General features: G+C 38.8%; 1 protein-coding gene across 1 annotated transcript in view; it reads right to left on the reverse strand.

The window, feature by feature from the left end:
• Positions 1-19,898, reverse strand: part of LOC143345785 (uncharacterized) — an 81,913-nt gene that overhangs the window by 9,170 nt on the left and 52,845 nt on the right. Inside the window, exon 2 of the mRNA XM_076773206.1 lies at positions 13,565-13,667. Coding sequence (XP_076629321.1) covers positions 13,565-13,654 — 90 coding nt within the window. The 5' untranslated portion in view covers positions 13,655-13,667. The remainder of the gene's footprint in view (positions 1-13,564; positions 13,668-19,898) is intronic.

The raw sequence follows: 19,898 nt of genomic DNA on the forward strand, positions 1-19,898 counted from the left end.
AATTAATAATCGTATCGTTCTTAGCAGGGTAATACAATTATTAATTAAAAACTAAATAATATTAGCAAATTGGCTGCGATCCGCCTTGCATAGGTCATCATGAATATAGAGCTTCTTCGCTAGGTTAGTTTTGATTCTCATTGATCCATCAAAGATTCTAGAATATTGTCACAGACAAGGTATACGAGTAGATCTTTCACCCAATGTATTTTTTCGGCCCATTTTTATGGAGTCTCGTAACCCCATTACCATTTTCGTGTCATTTGTAACATTACCAACAAATTTAGAAATGAATTTCAATCCTCGCATAGTCAATTCACATGTGCTTATACACACACTACAGCTGTCAGCCCATCAATACTAATTCAGTGAATAGTTTCTCATCTGACCGCCATCCACGAGAATGAGCCACGAAAGTCCATAAGATGTAAGGTCTACTCGTATACCTCGTCTGTGGTTTTATATTAAAATAGAAATTGAAAAATTTCAGAGACGCGAGAGCAAATGAAATTTGAAAAATACAAGCAAGGTGTTAGAATGGTTTCTTATTCCTTAACTAGATACTTATAACAGCGGATAGAATGTGGGTAAAATAAAAATATATGCAGAAAATTGCGAATCGATTCGAAGTTACGAGAATCCCAAACGAACTAATAATTATCTTTAAATAAAATTTCGTTTTAGCTTTATTTCGTGTTACGTGAATTTTCGAAATCGGATTCGACATTGATTCATCGTCCGCTTTAGTTCACAATCTGTCATTTTATTCTGGAACAATGGACGAAACATTCATCATGTCGTGTTCAGCTAGCATCAAGCTTTAAATTGATGTACAATTAATAACACCTGACGGCACACATTAATTATCAAGCTGAGAAAAACTTTACGCGCTTATAAAGTCGATAACTCCACGTGCAACAAGCTGATGGATTTAATGCTACAAAGAAATTTATTTTTAACTCAGGCGAGGTGTAAAGTAGAAATTTGAAGCGATACTTTTTTGAAAGATTCGTGTTCTGTTTGCTCGCGATCATTCACGTGCACATTTGAGTAAACAAAAATAATTTTCTGCGATAAAAGTACACTTGACGTGAAGATTTATTCAAATTCAAATAACTTTCATGAGTTCTATAATTTAAAGTCTGGAATCTGAAGACAGGTTCCGCAAGTTTATTGTTAAAAACGATAAAACTAGTTTTAAAATCGAAACGTGGCTTTCCCGATCGAATCCGTCTAAAGTTACACCTGTGACTTAATTTTCATTGCATCGAAGTAATTATTTCTCTCGCTATCTAGTCTTAATTCCAAACGCCAACGGTGCAATTGTCTTATTCTCTCTCGAACTGATAATGTTGGTAGTGGCATTGCTTGCAACGTCTATTCTACGCCTTGTCTATGTTTATGATCGCACGAAACGCATACAGTTCTCTTTTTTACCGATAACCAGTCATACTTCTCGGTCGATCATGCACCAACAGCTGATATAAAAATCCCTGCGGTAAAAATTCGACCAACAGCCAGTATCGTTTTCATTTTTTTATCGATAGAACAGTTCAACGAATGGCGCCAAATTAAAGAAAGACTCGAGATCAATGACGATGTATAACTCTTGGATTTAAAAATATACGTCTTGATATTTGCATTTCGAAAGCATGGATAATGGACTCGTCGCAGAAAATTATTTATTTAATTTAATGGCGCTATTGATCGTATAGTTAATGAATGCAATCTGCTAATTGCAATTAATATATGCAATTATAGCTCAATCACTGTTAACACAGTGGTTGGACGACCTCATCGAAACCAAGGAAGCGTTTACGCTTTGTAAAGCTATTTGCTAGATTATCGATTCTGTTAATAGGGTCTTTACGAGCTGGTTTGGTTCTGTATGTTGTCGGTTTGAGTAGAAGTGCTAGTTAAATTAATCTTGGGAGTGCATTTCTGGGAATTCTAAACAGCCAAAGAGACATTATTCCGCGATACAATACTTTAAACGCGAAGATTAGGTACCGAGGCTTCTACGTTCAAGCGTATTGATCGTCAGCTTAGCTATAGCACTGTTCATGCTAATATACAGATCGACTAATCGTGAATGCTGCAGCCTATCCAAGCAAATCGATTCCTAAACGAATGACGTATCTTTGTTTTCGTTCTTTGTACACAGTCTGGAAATTGGGGTAACTCGATTACGACCCAACGTTTCAAACGAGGATGGTCTTCGTTCGAACTAGCACACATAAAATACCGATTGAAATAATCGTGAGATACTTGGAATCATAATTGAGGAAGCCAGGCAACGCTGGTAAATAAATTCTACGTTGAGTCCAGCTCGATTAACGTCCGATTGAGCAACGTGTGTATCCACCCTGAAGAAATCCATGATGGAGGAACGGAAAAGCGATCTTCCAAGAAGTGCCATATCGAGCATGAAACAAGGATCACTGAGCGTGGCTGGTGCAAAATTTACCTTCCTGTTTAAACCGATAACGATCTGTTTCTCTCTTTGTCTCTCTCTGTCTCTCTCTGGTCGTCTTTTCTTCGTATGCGCCGCGTACAGTAATGCACCAGGCGTAGGTGCATCCACGTTTACGTGTGAGCGTAGGTTCGTACGTAGAACACAGAGATCCCGCATAGATATATTCGAGGAGATAGGAGAACGTGCGCCGTAAGACGCAAACGCGCTCCGATCTGAGAGCGAGCCTGCATGCGAATGCGTTCCATAATTGGCTGAAACCGCTGGAACTTCCTACGATTATATGAGTTATTATTCTTGGATTATGCAAATTCGACGGTGAATCGAGATCGACCGAGCTCGCGTCTTTCCTCTCGATTCGCGATGATGCTCGGAAAACGGTCGCTAAAAATCGTTCGGCGCTTTAAACGCACACCACCATACAGGGTGTTCAGCCACCCCTGGGAAAAATTTTAATGGGGGATTCTAGAGGTCAAAATAAAACGAAAATCAAGAATACCAATTTGTTGATGGAAGCTCCCTTAAAAAGTTATTAAGAATTACATTCAAAAATTTCAAATCGTTTTAGAAAAATTATTTTTGGTTGCAGGGGTCAATTATAAGCATTTTTGGTGAATAGACATATCCCTGAAATCCTACCCACTTTCGAGAAAAAAAATTGGGTAGGTGTTGAAATTTTTTGGCAGAAAAAAAATTTTTCAAATCGTTTTAAAAAAATTTTTTTCGTTTGTAAGAGTCGATCGCAATCATTTTTGGTCATTACACATACCCCCGAAATCCTACGCATTTTCGAGAAAAAAATTGTTTACCGAAAATCTAATTTCAGACTAGAAATCATTCCCCGAAATTTCATGCATATCTTTAAAACATCATAACTCCTGAACGGATTGGACGATTTTAATGTTTGAAAAAGCAATCAACGCGTATTTTAGTGTAGAATATGTAGAAATTCTAAAAATATTCGAAAAGTTGATCCTTGACCCCGTAAACTGAGAAAAACCCGATAAAAATGGTCCAATTTTCAAACAGCCATAACTCCTACAATAGTGAATACATTTCAATGAAACTTTTTTTCTGAATTAGAGCTCATGAGTACCTACAAAAAAGTATTACACAACTTTTCTGTAGGGCGTCAAATAAAATTACTAAAAATCAAAAACGAATTTTTAAGAAAAATCCACAGAGGGTAGGTGCCTAAATATTTCGACGAAAAAAAAAAATTTCAAATCGTTCTAAAAAAAATATTTTTGGCTGCAGGGGTCAATTACAGTCATTTTTGGTCAATAGATATACCCTCGAAATCCTACTCATTTCGTAGAAAAAAATTCGAGGTGTGAAATTTTTCGACAAAATTAAAAAATTTCAAATCGTTCTAGAAAAATTGTTTTCGGTTGCGGGGGTCAATTATAATAATTTTTGGTAAATAGACCTACCCCCGAAATCTTACCCACTTTCTAGAAAAAAATTCAGTACGGGCGAAACTTTAAACGTTAATAACTTTTTAACCAAATCTCCATCAACAAATTAGTATTCTTGACTTTCATCTTATTTTGATCTCTAGAATCTCCCATTAAAATTTTTCCCAGGGGTGGTCGAACACCCTGTATAATACTATGATTCGTTCCGTAATTTTAATAAAAAGAATATATCTAGATCACAAGAACAATCATCACGCGTTTGTACAAAAGCATTTATTAATGTTAATGTTTAGGTCTGGGTTAGGAATAATCTTTTCACCTAAGCTGTAATCGATAAGTGTATTATTACTTTTCCATTAAAATAGTTCCAGTTCTATGGATGATTCTGTATACAATCGTTCCATATATAATTCATACATATTTATATATTTGTATCTGAATATTCGTGGCTGTGGACATTCATAATAAACAGAATATTGTACTGCTAAAAAGGGCTGCAGAGATGACATACCTAGCTATCGAATTACAAAATTCTCATTTGAGACCCGCTACAAAGAATTATAAACGTGAATTGATGAAAACAGGATATCGAATGTACATCACAGATTTACTGGAATAAAATATAATCATAGAGTCCTCTTCTAAAAAGTACATACATCCTCAGAATTAGTACAAAATTAAAAACAAAAGAGGCAAAGCAAGCTGAGTCTCTTTGTCTTATTTTCAATTAGCCAGTGTTCGACAGTGTTGGAAGTACATTGCACGTTAAATTTACAGTAGTAGTGAATGTGCTGTAAACGCGAAGCTAAAATTGATACGAAATATAGAAAATTGTCCATTTTGTAACTTTCATTTCCGTCCACTATCGCGTTCCCAGGGGTTTAAATAATAAAGTCGAAATCATCGTAGATAACCACGGACGTCGGCTGTTCGAAAGTTAACCGCCGGAGTCAGGCTATATCGACAGCAGTCAGGCTATCGAACCGGTTGGTGCAACTGATAACAGCTCTTCGATCAACTTGACGTGAAAATTTGATGTCACGATAAAGTTACGTAGATTACCGGGTAAGGCAAGTGTTGCCTAACTGTAACAAATGATACGATATCACAGTTTGTTGCCAGTATGTAACTACAGCCTGTCCACGGATTCCTTTTCCCGGTTGTTGAAATTTTACCCAGAGCCTCCGTCTCTTTTCTTCCAGAAAATAAAATTAATTGATTGCTTGGTTCTTATAGCCATCTAGAATATTAAAAAAATTAATTTATAATTATTGTATTCGAAATATTAATTATATACACATCGTAATTTCCTACGAAAATCATTGACGTTATACGCGAAAGGAAAATATATTGTGTCGCGACAAGGTTTTCATAACCATAGCTCAGGTTACAAATGAGATTGGACTTCATTTTGTTTGCTCGAGCTGTCAACGTCATAAGTAAAAAGAAATCAATTAGTTGGCTATTAGAGTCATCCAAAAAATTATTTATTTACTTTATGCGTTTCTTCCTAAAAACTCTGTAATGTATCGGCACGTTTTTGCTCGTTTGTTCTTTTTAACTTTTCGCGATTCGTTGTGTCAAAAATGAAGTGAAATATGGTTGTTGAAATTTCTTGCGGAGCCCACGGTTCTTTTCTTTTTCAAGGTCCCCCTGCGGTTTCCCTTTCGAGTAATAACATCGTGTCATAGAGCGTTGTGCCACCACGCGGTTATCCTGCCACGCTGATTCGAAATCTTCGTTGATTGCAGTCTCTCGCAATTTATACACGGTTTGCCGGCCGGTTGCCAGGAAATTAGTAAACGCACCCGATTTTACGATAAATTGGAACAATGTTCGCGCGCAATAATACGCGTTTAGAACGCGATGGCTCGCGATGCGTTAAATCTTCGTTTGCGTGGATCGGGTTAGGTCCTTTTAATTAAATTTGTCGCACTCGACGTGATCGTTTTCGACAAAATTTGTATCTATTTTGAGTGTCACGACATAGACTATAAATCAAGTTAATCGAGCCCAATTTTATTTAAGGTATTCGATCACTGACACAAAATTTCTACTTTCATAGAGAATTTTCCTTTTAAAATAATGATGATGTTAAAAAAGACTCATATTAATCAGAATCGAATAATTTTAACCATGGCTGTTCCCTAAATCTGAACCACGAGCTTACAGTTTTAATTTTAACGAGATACAGTTTTCTCGTACAACGATTTCCCGCTTTGATCCGTCGTGGTAAACACGGAACCGCGAATCGTTTGGACAGGATGTCTGTCGAAATATGTGTAAGTTTGTGCAACTATGGGCTGGTCCTGCTTATTAAAGATCTACCCGTGATACGAGGCTGATTACGAAGTGCTGAGTTATTATCCTGTCTGTCGTAATCGGACATTCTTGTTAGTCGGAGAAAAAAGGATCCGTTACGGTCGAGACGACGCTTGCAGCGAATTATATTTTTAATAAATTGCATGCTCGCGCGACGTCGCTCAGCCATCAAGCAATCGGAACGGCCACGCTTGGCGAAAAAATGTTTTCTTATTCGCGAATTTCAACCGAAAGTTAAATACGTTACTCGTATGGAACATTCGTAGAGTTCCGATAATAAAGAAATCATCAGCGTCGTTAACGTTATTTTTTTTTCACCTCGCATTTATTACGACGTATTTCTCTTCTCTTCGAACTTTTTGTTCGCTGGCTTAAATCGTTCACAGAGATGTCCAACTCATCGGAACCATGTAGCGTTCAGAAAAGTTACGACCTATTCGAAAAAGCAGCGTGAGTGACATTTACGACACTCCACGTCCAATTACATTAGCCGCCGAAGCATATCTCGTTCAATTATACAGTTTCTTTTCGTCGTCCGTGTAAGCGTCGATTTCTTGTTCCATTTACTTACCACGCAGAATATCGAATTTCAATGCGTGAGCGGACGGCCATCTTGGCTGCTGGTTTTCAACCTTTTCAAACCCAAGTTCGCAAACTATCGAGTAATTTAAAATATCGTAAATTATTTAAAAAATATTTAATTTACCAGATATTGATCAAATTGAATTTTTACACTTATAGATTTTGCCTCGATGATTCTTGGACAAAAGTAATCGGAGAGATATTTGTTTCGATCATCTCAGCCACTGGTTTTCAACCTTTTCAAATCAAAGTTCGCAAACTATCGAGTAATTTAAAATATCGTCAATTATTTAAAAAATATTTTATTTACCAGATATTGATCCAAACTTAATTTTTATACTTATTTTGCCTCGATGATTCTTGGACAAAAATAATCAGATGTTTCGAACTAAATTCGATCTTCCATAGAACAGTTTTAGAAACAACGAGCGTTAAGAATTGATCGTATTTGTTAAGAACACGATGGTTAGGAATGGTCGCGGATCTAACAACGAGTGGTTGGGTGAAACTTTATTTTCTCTCCTCTGCGTTTTTTGCTCGTTCGTGGATCGCGGTGTTGGCGTTTCACGGTTCATTTCGTTGATCGCGTATAATTTCATTCGTCTCGCCTGTACCCCTGTCGTCGTGACCGCATCGACAATCGAGATTCTGTCGTTGCCTCGAACAAAATGAAACCGTCCAGCGGGCTTCGAGGATACTTTAATCGCGGTAATAATGGAACGATTTTTCTTACGGCGGTTTTTGCGCGTCAGCAATTGGAACTCACGGCCGATCGAATCGCAAAAGGGATCGAGTCGTGTTTGCCGAAGCGTAATTAACTGAAATTCACGTTCCGCGGTGCATTTGCGTCGGGAGAATGTTTTTCTACAATTTCCAGGCGCGAGGAGACCAATATTTATACGCTTCGTCCAGTTAAATCCAGCTTTTGCAATCGTTGCGATGCTACAGGAAAATTCAACAACGATTTATCGTCTCCAGCGACTCCAAGAAACAGTCGTTTCGTTTACATTAGGATAACATACAATCCGCGGACTAATCTAATCCATCCTCCAATTAATACATTTTCTTTTTCTATATTTAAATCACTAAATTAAACTTTCCAGTTAAGCAGTCGTTTGTTTCATTGGAAGAGTAGGCTGTAGAATTTTTCTAGCATAACAAATTTTTACTTGCTCTTTGGTTAACGTTATATAAGTAACATTGTTCGTTCCTTTGTTTTATTTCAGTCCTTTCGTTATAACGATTCCCGCCCACGTCGTAATACCTCCATCATCCATTTGTCGACGAGTCCATAATTTTTTCTATTTTTCATGCGCCACGACGGTAATAATTCCAACCATCTGGACCATACGATTAAAATTTTTTTCTCATCCATAAAGATGACGTCTCTCGCTTTTTATTTCGCTGAATACATCGCGTTGCGAACCTGGGAGGAGCCTTCTTACGTTGAGTATTTAATAGCGATTTCTTCTGCAGCTTCTCGGGTGGTTGACACTCGTTTAACAAACGTTGAACATTTCTGATAACGATTTTCAAGAAATAATATTTCGAAATATTACGTAATAAGTGGGCTTAAGCTCTTAAGAATCTCGTAAAATTTTGTTCAGCTCAGGGAGATTGTTTTTACCAGGTTGCTGGTGGAACATAGTATGGCATACAGGGTTGAAGTATTCAAATATGCATGTTGAGTCATCCCATCTATAATATGCAAATTACCTACTTTTTGCTCTCGTATAGCCCCACACCATGGGGTAACCATCGACGTGTTTCAGCGTTGGTACGAAATTAGCCCAGTGTGAAGCTTTTCCTGGCCTCTTCTATACACGGTGCCTGTTTAGCCTAGAAATACTAAACTTACACACATCGTTAAATATCACTCGATTCCAAAAGTTTCTCGTTACTCCCCCATTACAGATCGTGAAGCCCACGTACTTTGATGCACACTGTACGCGTACATTCTTTAATTTCCACTTCATCTTCGTCGCGCGGAGATTAAGCGTTCAGTAGTTGCACAATTTATCGCTGGAAGGCTCCGTACGCTGGAAAATGTCAAATTGTCGCGAACTACGTGGCATCCTGAGTTAAAACATCATCAAACCATTATTCGATGTATACTTGAACGTTGTACGTTTCTTGTAATTTATATACATCCTCGAGTTGTCGAAAGCAATTTACCGACCGTTTAATAATCGAAATTGAAGACTTAAACTCTGACTTGCGTTTCCTGAAACGCTTTCGAATAGGAAACAACGCTCCAGCGGCGCGGAAACCGGCGGTAAAAGAAAAAAAAAAAACTCGAAATCGAACGTTAACGCTGTTTTTCTGGCCGGTGAGTAATAATTTCGACGCGTCGTCGATAATGGGTTACGTTTAGCGTAAAAGTGAAAACGCTCCCGTGGCCAGGGAAGCGTAACCGGATAATGGCGCGACCGATACGCGTTTGCACCGACGAAACAAATTACGAAATCCGCCCCGCGCTTCTTTTCCCGTCGCCGGCCCCCCTTTTCCTTTTCGTCGACGGGGATTCGATTAAATGTCATTGAGCAAAGACCTGAAACGACTCGACACTCGTCGGACGGGTATCGATTAATCGTGTCTGCGGAGGGTCTGAAAAGTCAGCCGGGCAATTTTCGTTGGGAGCCTTCGACGATTTCGTGATTCCATCGCGCCTGGTAATTAGTCGATTAACGAACTACACTTTGCATCGAGTAGCCGTCGGAAAGAGTGCATCGAACTTTATTAACTAAATTAAATTCCATCGAACAGCGACTCTATAGACAACGTACGATCCAACTTGTATCATTTATGAAGAGAACTAGATCGATCTTTGTCCAAATTTTGTAGAATTAATGAAACGGTAGCTTTGCATATAACGATTCTCACTTTAAGTATTTCTTATAGTTTTGTTGAATTAAAATGCATGAACATCCGTAGTCTAGTTGCAACAGTGGATGAGTTCACAAATATTTGTTTTTAAATTCTGGTAGAATTTTAATTTTATTTGGTATAGGATGAAAAGAAAAAGAAGTATGGGTGGGAAATGAATTCGTATGGGAATTGATTTTTGTTACGAATATGTTGCTATCGCGTTCATCCTACTTTCAACGAGTAGAAAATAAATTCGCTCGAAAGCACGGAGAACACGAGTTGGCGAGACGAAATAACCTCGTTAAGCAGCGTGGACAGTGAGCATATTAATTCTGTAGTTCGTCAAAATATTTGATGTTACACCATGGGTGGACTCGTCGTTGATACAAATTAAATTAAATTACACTATTATTCTCGCTGCTGACTGCTGTCTTCTGGGAAACAGTAATTGCACAACGAATAAATTCTACAGCTTCGACCCAGAAATCTTTTTTAACATAACTATATGTGGTTCCAAACCTATAACCGTAATATGCAATAGGCAGTGTCAGTGTACTCTGTAATCACGATAACTTCATTCCCAAGTCTATTCATAATTTTAAACGTCCTATAAGTAAACTAGTTACAAACTTAGAAATTTCCGTTTCCTTGTACTTCGTCAATTTCTTAAACCTTCTATGCGTTTACCATAACCTGTTCTCTCGTTCTCCTACTTATTTTCTTTCGCATACATTAGTGTGACCGTTTAGATAAAAATAAAAGCAAATCGTTATCGTACGGTGACACTCGCCTTGTATATCGAACGTAATTCAATAGAAAGCTCGTGAAATAAAAAGAATGAGGCATCAGACTTTGACCAAAAATTCTATGCGATACGAAGAATTACAAGTTACTATTTATTTTTATGTTTACAGTGAACTCTGATTTTCGTAGATCCTTAAAAATATTTTAATCTTCGTTTAATTACAATCGTAAAAATTGTAGTAATTTCACAGTGTGTGGAACGAAATTGGCGAATATCGTCTTTCGCATCGAGCCAGTCGTTCCAGAGTTTCCGTCGTCGAGTCCAAACTGACCAAACCGACCGAAACGATTTGTATCTCGGCCGACGGCCGATTTAATGAACTCGTGACTCGGTATTACGGGTCGTTTACATCGACGCGATTAAAACGACCAGGTCTATCCGATCGGACGGGACACGATGCCAGGTTCTCCGAACATTAAGCCGTGTCATTTATAATGAGCCGCGGGCCGATTAATTAGGCTCGCGCCATATTGCCAAGCAATTAATAAACCCACATCAGTAATTACGACAGAAGCGCGGGGTACGTTCCATGGGAGCCCTATCTCCTCGTGCGATCAATTTACATTAGAACAGCAGCGGTTCCTGCCATCGTAACATCTGTTTGTTCGATAATTCATGAACCTCGCCGCGGAACATTCTTCTCCTAAGTATCGCTGTTACTTTGTCTTATTTCGATGCGCGATTCCACCGACTTGCATCGTTATTGCTCACTTGCACTAAGACTACTGTGAAAAAATATTGTGCCCCTTGGATAACTAATTAAGGCTATAGGTAATTTTATTTTGAATGAAAATTTATATCGATGGGGAGAAAATAACATTATCTAGTATAACCAATTAATTGTACTATTTTATTGCATTACGTAGTCGCTTGCATTAGGACTACTGCGAAAAAATGGAATATTGTGTTCCTTGGAAATTAATTAAGGCTATAGGTAATTTTATTTTCGATGAAAATTTATATCGATGGGGAGAAAATAATATTATCTAGTATAGCCAATTAATTGCATTTCATGTTCACTTGCACTAGGACAACTGTCAAAATAATGGAGTATTGTGTCTGATAGAAATTAATTGAGAGTATAGGTAATTTTATTTTGAATGAAAATTTATATCGATGGGGAGAAAATAATATTATCTACTATAGTCGATTAATTGTACTGTCAAAAAAAAATGGACTAATGTGTCTGTTAGAGATTAATTGCAACTATGGGTAATTTTATTCTGAATGAAAATTTATATCGATGTGGAGAAGATAATAATATCTGTCATAGTTAATTAATGGTACCGTTTTATTGCATCCTGTAAATTTGCAACTATTTTCAGTTACGAAAGATAATTGAAACGCACCGAAAACGATGTTTAAACGGCGTCCTTCGACGGATCGTTTAAGTATTCCTAACCGTATTGAAAAAGTTTCCCAACGTATATATTCCAATGCCTAATGAGAAATTATTGCAGCGCAATGAATAACAATCGTGCGAATAGCAGGCAGCTGAAACGATCAGTTTTATAAGAATAAAAGGGGCAACGTTGCACGTAAACGAAAGGCTAAGCTCCCGAGGATCTAATCCTGAGGATCTTAATATACGCGGGATGGTTGATCGTTATGTTCCATGGTCGCGGATTATTAAGAAATCGCCAGAGGAAGGCGAAATTATGACAAAAACTAAACTACCCTCGGTCCGTTTATTCGTGATTATATTGCACGGACAAAACACGGGATAAATAACACCGCCTCCCTTATGACTTTTTAGCTCTAATAACGAAAACGCATCGCGACAAGCAGATAAACTCGTAAGTGGAAAAAGTGTCCTTATCTTCATTTTCTACTTAGAGCGTTACAGCCTCTGGATATTAATACCTTTACAATATACATACGTGGTAGTAAAATATTACACGAAGCAAAGCTCGAGGGTCTTTAACGATATTTTATGTGCCTCTTCGAAAATCTAACCCACTTTTATACGTATTTTTCTCTTCGTTTAAAATCAGTTGACGCCATTTTAGAACGTATCTTAACAAGATCCATTTTGTAATCTATTTGTCAGACTTAATTCCTTCAGTAAGTTTAACATTATTCTCTATTTTATTACTTTGCTTTACCAAAATGAAATCGTGAACCAATCCACCTTAAAACGAAGTCATTTAATTTCTCGCAGTTACAATTACTTTTACATGCCAGAAAAGTTCGTTTCGATTCTCTATTTCGCTCGTTACAATTATATTTACTTTTACCGGGAACGAATCGATGGTCGTTGCACAATCTCGAGAAAGGTGCAACATTGCGAAACGATTTTTCCGTGCATTCGAGCGTGCAATGACGAAAATAAAACCTCCGCGGAAGGATTGGCAATGAGATCGGATAAAAATCGATCGCAGGTGTTCGGGACTCCGCGAAATCGAAAAGCCGGATTCGGTTACTAATGTTTACCGCTCCGATCCGAGTATCCTTTTCCTCGATCGATCACCGGGAGAAAGGAGAAACCTTTCTAAAACGATCTTGTCCCCCGATCACGAATCGTGGAAATTCGAAAGCAGAGAAGGGAATAATTTTTTAGCGAAGAAAACCCAAATAACTGGGTATTTCGATCGGTATATACTTTTACAGACGCGATAGAAGGATAAATTTCACGACACCGCGGAAGATCCCCGGATCCAATCGCGTTCTAGATTCCGCTAACGATCACCGACGGAGAAAGGTGAGTTCGGCGGATCGATCAAAAAAGAAAGAGAGTCCGATAGACAGACTTTCCTCGGCCAATTCGGTATCAGGTAGCCGTTTGTTCTAGCAGAACCGACACCGGTTTTCTGGGTCGCGCCTCTCACTGGCCTATGCTCAGCCTGACAAAAGTGGCTATTGAATTTGCAACCAGCGCCTCGTTCGGTGAATGGGCTATCGATTCCAGATCGAATTTGTTTCTGATCTCGACGAGGGCACCGGAGATCGGTTGGCGCTGAAACTACCATCTTTTTTAATTCGTTTATTCGCCATTCTGAACACGAGAGAAACGCTAAAATTATAAAAGTATCAGAATGCAAGCTTCCACCAGAAGAAAGATGCCCCTGCTATGAATATTATTGCAATAACAATTACCTCGAGCTGCACACCGAAGAGATCTCGCGATCTACCGGGTCTTGACGTTTCTAACTCTTGCATTTCGGCTTCTCTCTCGGCCAGTCCCATGTCTTCTAAATATCTGAAACGATGCAAAAATTACCACTTAATTCTCTCTTGGTCTCAGAGTTTCAATTCAATTTAAATTAAAAAATTTTCGTCATATCGGTGGTCGTTGAATACACAAGCCACGCTGTCAGCTCATATCGAATAAAATTGTTGTTCAACCGATAAAAACCGTATAACAGATTCGAGTTGAAGAGGAAAAGGTTAAGGGGTTAAGGGGAGCAGCGGCAGAGGTTTGCACACATCGTGTTCCCGCGGATGGCCGTGAATCATAAGAAAGGAGAACAATTCCAGACGTTTCCAGGTGCAATTAAACGTCTCTAAACGTTGCGTGCCGAGCGTGGCAACAAATCAAGTTCCTTGTTTTTTTTTCTTTTCTTTTTTTCCTTTTCCATTACGACGACCGTGTTTAATGCAATTAGAAGGAAATTGCCCGCGTACCGGGGCGAAACCCACGCGAAAACGCGCAACAACAATGCGTCTAGCTGGGAACAATGGGATACACTCGGAGCTCCGCGTACGGCGCAACAACTTTGACGATTCCGCCGACAGAGAAATTATTTGGTAATTACCTGTAATTAATCTTCGAGCGACACTAGACGCAGCGACGGTAATCATTTCGACAAAGCATCTTGACTATTAATCACGCAACTGATAAAATTAAGGATCGAGACGACTATATCACCTGTTTAATAGACTCATCACCTAACCCAGACTCAAGCTTAAATGTAGAAGGATCACATTTTAAGAAATATCGTATACAAAGCATCTTGACTATTAATCACTGATAAAATTAAGGATCGAGACGACTATATCACCTGTTTAATAGACTCATCACCTAACCCAGACTCAAGCTTAAATGTTAGAAGGATCACATTTTAAGAAATATCGTATACAAAGCATCTTGACTATTAATCACTGATAAAATTAAGGATCGAGACGACTATAGCACCTGTTTAATAGACTCATCACCTAACCTAAACTCAAGCTTAAATGTTAGAAGGATCACATTTTAAGAAATATCGTATACAAAGCATCTTGACTATTAATCACTGATAAAATTAAGGATCAAGACGACTATAGACTCATCACCTAACCCAGACTCAAGTTTAAATGTTAGAAGGATCACATCTTAAGAAATATCGTATACAAAGCATCTTGACTATTAATCACTGATAAAAATAAGGATCGAGACAATTATGGCACCTGTTTGATAGACTCAGTTTAAACGTTAGAAGGATCAGATTTTAAGAAATATCGTATCTTCGGTGATTTGTCGTTTAAATGAATTACCGAATATCGATTACGAAAAGCTAATTTTCTTCGTGGAAGTAATGAAGAAAAATTGCGCTAGATTCTACGATTTTACGACTTCGTTGAATCGATAAGGAAATTACAAGTTGTTGCGTTAGAAAACCTTCACCGTAGTTCGACGTCATCGATTGCGATATAACCGGTAGAGATATATTTATGCACACGCGTGCAATTGGATTTTTTTTTTTTGTGTTAGGATTTCGTTATCCATTTATCAATTTGCGTAAAGTGTAAATGCTACCTTGAAAACGGCTGTTTGCTTAGCTATTAGAAAGTTATTAACTATCTTGAGCCTCTCATCCACACGATGCTAATTATAATGAAACGAAGCTGTCGTTGACATTTCTGCAACAGTATTTTGCAACCAAAGCAAAAATTACGTCTTTTAATTAATCGATGTACTCTTTAATAAGCGTAATTTTTAATTTGTAATTTTGAAAGTGGAGTGAAATGCGATGATATCGTATATACGTAAGTTTTAACGTGAAAAATAACTTCCTGGGTGCTTGGATACACCTCGCGATTTGATGTAACGTTAAAAAGTGCTAACGAAGTGCACCGTTTAGACAGGTAGCATTAAATTTCGCAACACTTTCGTTTGCTCGATTTTAATCTCCAGTTCAGAGCCACTTTCGTCCAAAGAGCCACGTAAATCTGAAGTAATTGTCAGAAATTGTGAAAGTTATTTCGAAGAAAATTTTACTTTCATTGTTCCCTGCTACGCAATACTTGGATCCAAATATTTCATTCGGTGAACTTCTGGATGACATATGTATTTACCCCTTTCACGAATTTAAATAATTTTCCCAACTTTCATCGTACTTTGTTGAATTTTATATACTTTCCTAAAAAAAATCATAAAATTGTTTACTGTATCTAAAGATCAATGAAATAACGAGTGTTTTGAGACTGCTACATGAGGTAATCAGAGGATAAGAAAAAGAAGAAGTGTTTCGTTAAGAAGAGATTGATTTATTTAATTTATTTTTAGAATTTACATTGTTTTCTAAAAAGGACCCACGATAAAATGATTCGCTGTATATACGCCCTAAAGACCAACGAAGCAATCGTTCAGAGATTGCTACGAGGTATTCGGAAGACAAGAAGGAGGAAAAATTTTTCGTAGATAGGGGCTTGGCTTTTCTACACTCGCCATCGTATTTTTGTCGAATGCGTACACCAATTAGGGCCGTTTACGTGCCGATTAAAGCTTTCGAAGTATCCCTTGCAGGATATCGTCGGATGCCATCGAGCAGAGAGTTCAAGAAAGGTTGAAGAAGGCAGTAGCCGCGTCGGTGGAAGGACCGTGGGTTAGAGGCGGAAGCTAAAGTGCTCCGGAGGTGGCAACGGTAACGGGATCACCGATACGGATCATTAGCGTTCCCTCGATGTACGAGTAGTCGTTCGAGCCGCGACCACAAAATCATTCGGGTCGAGAGCAATCTCGAAAACTGGTCGCGCATCGACCAGAATTTTCTCGTTTCGTTGTCCACTCGTTATCTCGTAAACGAAGAAAAAACATCTGCTTAGCAGCTAAATGGGTACCCAAGATCAAGGGATTATTATTCTCATATCAACCCCTTTTACGATTCGAGACATTTGTGATGTTCTCATTCGATAGCCTCGTGAACTATTCGGTTATTACTCATTCGATATTATGTGTATTTTTTTTAAACCCAGTTTACAGTAACATCTGTACGAATAAAATCGGAGCATATATTCCGTGCAATATTGTATAATTCGTAGGCAATTTTTATTATTACACATTTACAGAATTTTTGTTTCTGTTTGATCGATAGCCATCGAATTTTGAGCTTCGAACGGTCTTCGAACAGTTTTTCCCACTTTTCTCCGAATATCGATGAATATTTACTTGCACGACCTTACGAAACGATTCAATATTTGATCATCGTTTAGTATTTAAAATCGTTGTTCACCTTTTTTAGAAGGATCATGGAGGTATAATGCCCCACTGACACGGGGGAGCACAGTGAGTCACCGACTATTGCGAGATCAGCCGCGGTTGCGGCAGAATCGCGACCGAGCGCATTAAAGCGATTTAGCGAAATTCCCGCAGGTTTCTGTCCCTCTTTGTTCCTCTTTCTCTTTCTTCCTCGTTCGTTGCATTTCACCGAGCCGGAGCGTTATGTAAATGAAAGTCCGCCCCGAGATAATCAGCGCGACGGGTTTTTGTTTGAGAGTCCCTCGTTTAAGCGCCGACTGGATTTCCTCGCTAATTTGGTAAACCGCCTGAAACAGGTCGCCCGGTTCGATCGAGTTCGCGTTAGATTACTCGGGGGAAAATAGCCAAAATCCTCCTGGAGATATCTAGTATCTCCTATTCGCGTCTAGTTCCTGCACAGATCGTTATTGGTAACCACTTGATCTTCGATACATGTATAATCACGTGTCGAACCTTTCATCGAGTGTAAATTAGTTGCAAATTTTCTTGCAACATACAGCGAGAAACTGGAATTCATGCTTCGTTTAAAAGTAGCGAATACAAGTGCAATGGTCTCTGGAGAGATCATTATTTCATCATTACAATTTGAGAAAGTTAATTTAACATATTTTATGGGGGAGGAGTATCAATGTCAGGACTGAGAGATGTTTTGTTTTGAGTAGACCAGTCTGTATAAATTGTTTTAATAGGGGATACTCTTCATATTCTGACAGGGGATGCAGAGATGATGAGAACAATATTTCACAAACTCTGCTTCATAGCATTCTTAATAATAATGAAATTACTTCAAAATTTGCAAATTTAAAAAGGCATTTAAAAAAAATATTGTAGGTGGAGACCACTCTATACAACGTATTCTAATAGGGGATGCTCTTCATATTTTGAGATCAAGATTTCACAAACTCTATAGCATTCTCAATGATAATGAAGTTACTTCAAAGTTTGCAAATATGAAAAGGCATCTAAAAAAACTATTTTTGGTAGAGACCACTCTGTATAAGGTATTCTAATAGGGGTTGTTCTTCACATTCTGACAGGGGATGCTGGTGATAAGATTTTACAAACTCTGCTTCATATTCGAATATAAAAAGTCATTGAAACGAAATAATTTATCTGAGGATTGTGCAAGTTATTCCAATAAGGAATACTGTTTATATTCTGACAGGGGATGCAAAATGGCGATGACAAAATTTCACTCTGCTTTATAGTAATCTCACCAACAATTACTCCAAAATTTACAAATATGAAAAGGTGCTTAAAAAGAATATTTGCACCAAACAAAATGGTGGTGAACGCGTTACAGCGTGCATTAAACGTGCGTCGGCCATCGGTCGGAAGTGCAAGGGGTTGGCTCGGGACGCGCGCTGGTTCAAAACACGCGTTGCCACGACGCTGCGGAAGCGAACGGGCCTCGTTTATCGATTACAGGAAAAATTCTTTGTCCGCGGTGTCCGGTATCAGGACGTCGCGCACCTTTCCCGTGCTCTTATCGTGCCGTGGCACGTGTCGACGAAACGCGTCGGCCGATACGAAAGTCGACGTGTCGGGTCGAATCATCGATCGCCGGGGCCGGCCTGTCCGCGCGCCAGAATAATAATTAAAGTTTCGCGGCGTCACTGCCATTCAACGTTTCTCCCTCCGTGTAAACAGACCGCGAACGACGCGTTTTTGAGCCGGCCGCGATGGATAAATAATAAGCGGCAATAACAACCTGCCAGGTAGACTGAGCGCTCGTGCGTTATTACGAGCGGCTCTATCTGCCAGGAGGATCTCGACGAGCTGTATCGCGCCACCCTCTTTTTGTTTCGCTTACTTATCAAGTTTTGCCGCGTGAAACGAGCCAACCTGAACTTTGCGCGGCCCTGTTTTACTACCGAGATTCGAGGAAGTGCTCCTGCGTGCGTCGAACGGAAAAGGAAATTGTCGGGCGACGGTACCAACGGTTTCGACAAGGTCCGATTTCTGCGAAGAATTTCTTTAGTTAGATTACTTTCGGTTCGTTGCAGGCTAATGGAGTCGGGAACTTCCCAAAGAATCAGAATCCTCTGCACAGAGCTACCTAACTTCGTTCGAAAATTGCTTTACATTGAAGCGTTTAAAGGTAGATCGTTCCTTTTTAGCGGAATTAGCCTTTTACGGTAAAATTCGATAGAGTAGTTAATCCCGAGTACAAAAGTGTCGAGGTGTACCTATCCTAAAACTAGTAGTTCACCGAATACAGTATCACCTTGATAAAGTGCAACGTTCCGACCTCGATAAAACATATGTGGCTATCCCCGCCATGTTTTTTTGCGTTTGGCGTGAGAAATCCGTCGAATCGACGCCAGCTGTGTAAACAATGCCAAACTGACGAAACTTCGAAGTGATTTATGTACGTGTATCGAGCGACTAATGCAAGCTAAAAACTTTTAGAGTGTTATGATTAGCATACTCCAGTGTCGTTTAAAAGTATAAACCGAATAGTAACATTATCGTAACCTAAACAGTCTGACTACTGTGTTTGATGATCGAATTTTCCATTGTTCTAGTGAGTCCGTACGATACATGTGTTTCTCCTAAAATTAGCGAATCTGAATTCAAATCTCTCATCGATCTCCGGAGCACCGAATTTGCAAGCTACACGCGGCCATGTTATCGCGATTCGATGTCAGCGTAAAACTTCTCAGAAAATGTAGGAAGGTTAGTAGTAACAGCGAGGAATATTTATTCCAGGAATTACGGGAGCCGTATTAGCGTGCGCTCGTCCAGCCAGGTTCCGAGAAGGTGCATAGGCGGCCCGTATGCACGCGATGCAGTTCGTTACGTTAAAGCAGAGCATGTAAATGAGTCTATGCATGATCGTTTTTCTTTCTCTTAGCGAGAGAGAGGCTACGAAAAAAAATTTTATCGGAATCTAGCTACTCCCCACTTACTTAATCCCTTCGTCACTCGTCGATCTTCTAAAATAAAATTAAAAAAAAAAAACAAGCT

Source organism: Colletes latitarsis, chromosome 9, assembly GCF_051014445.1.
Source record: "Colletes latitarsis isolate SP2378_abdomen chromosome 9, iyColLati1, whole genome shotgun sequence".
In the NCBI taxonomy this organism is placed as follows: domain Eukaryota; kingdom Metazoa; phylum Arthropoda; class Insecta; order Hymenoptera; family Colletidae; genus Colletes; species Colletes latitarsis.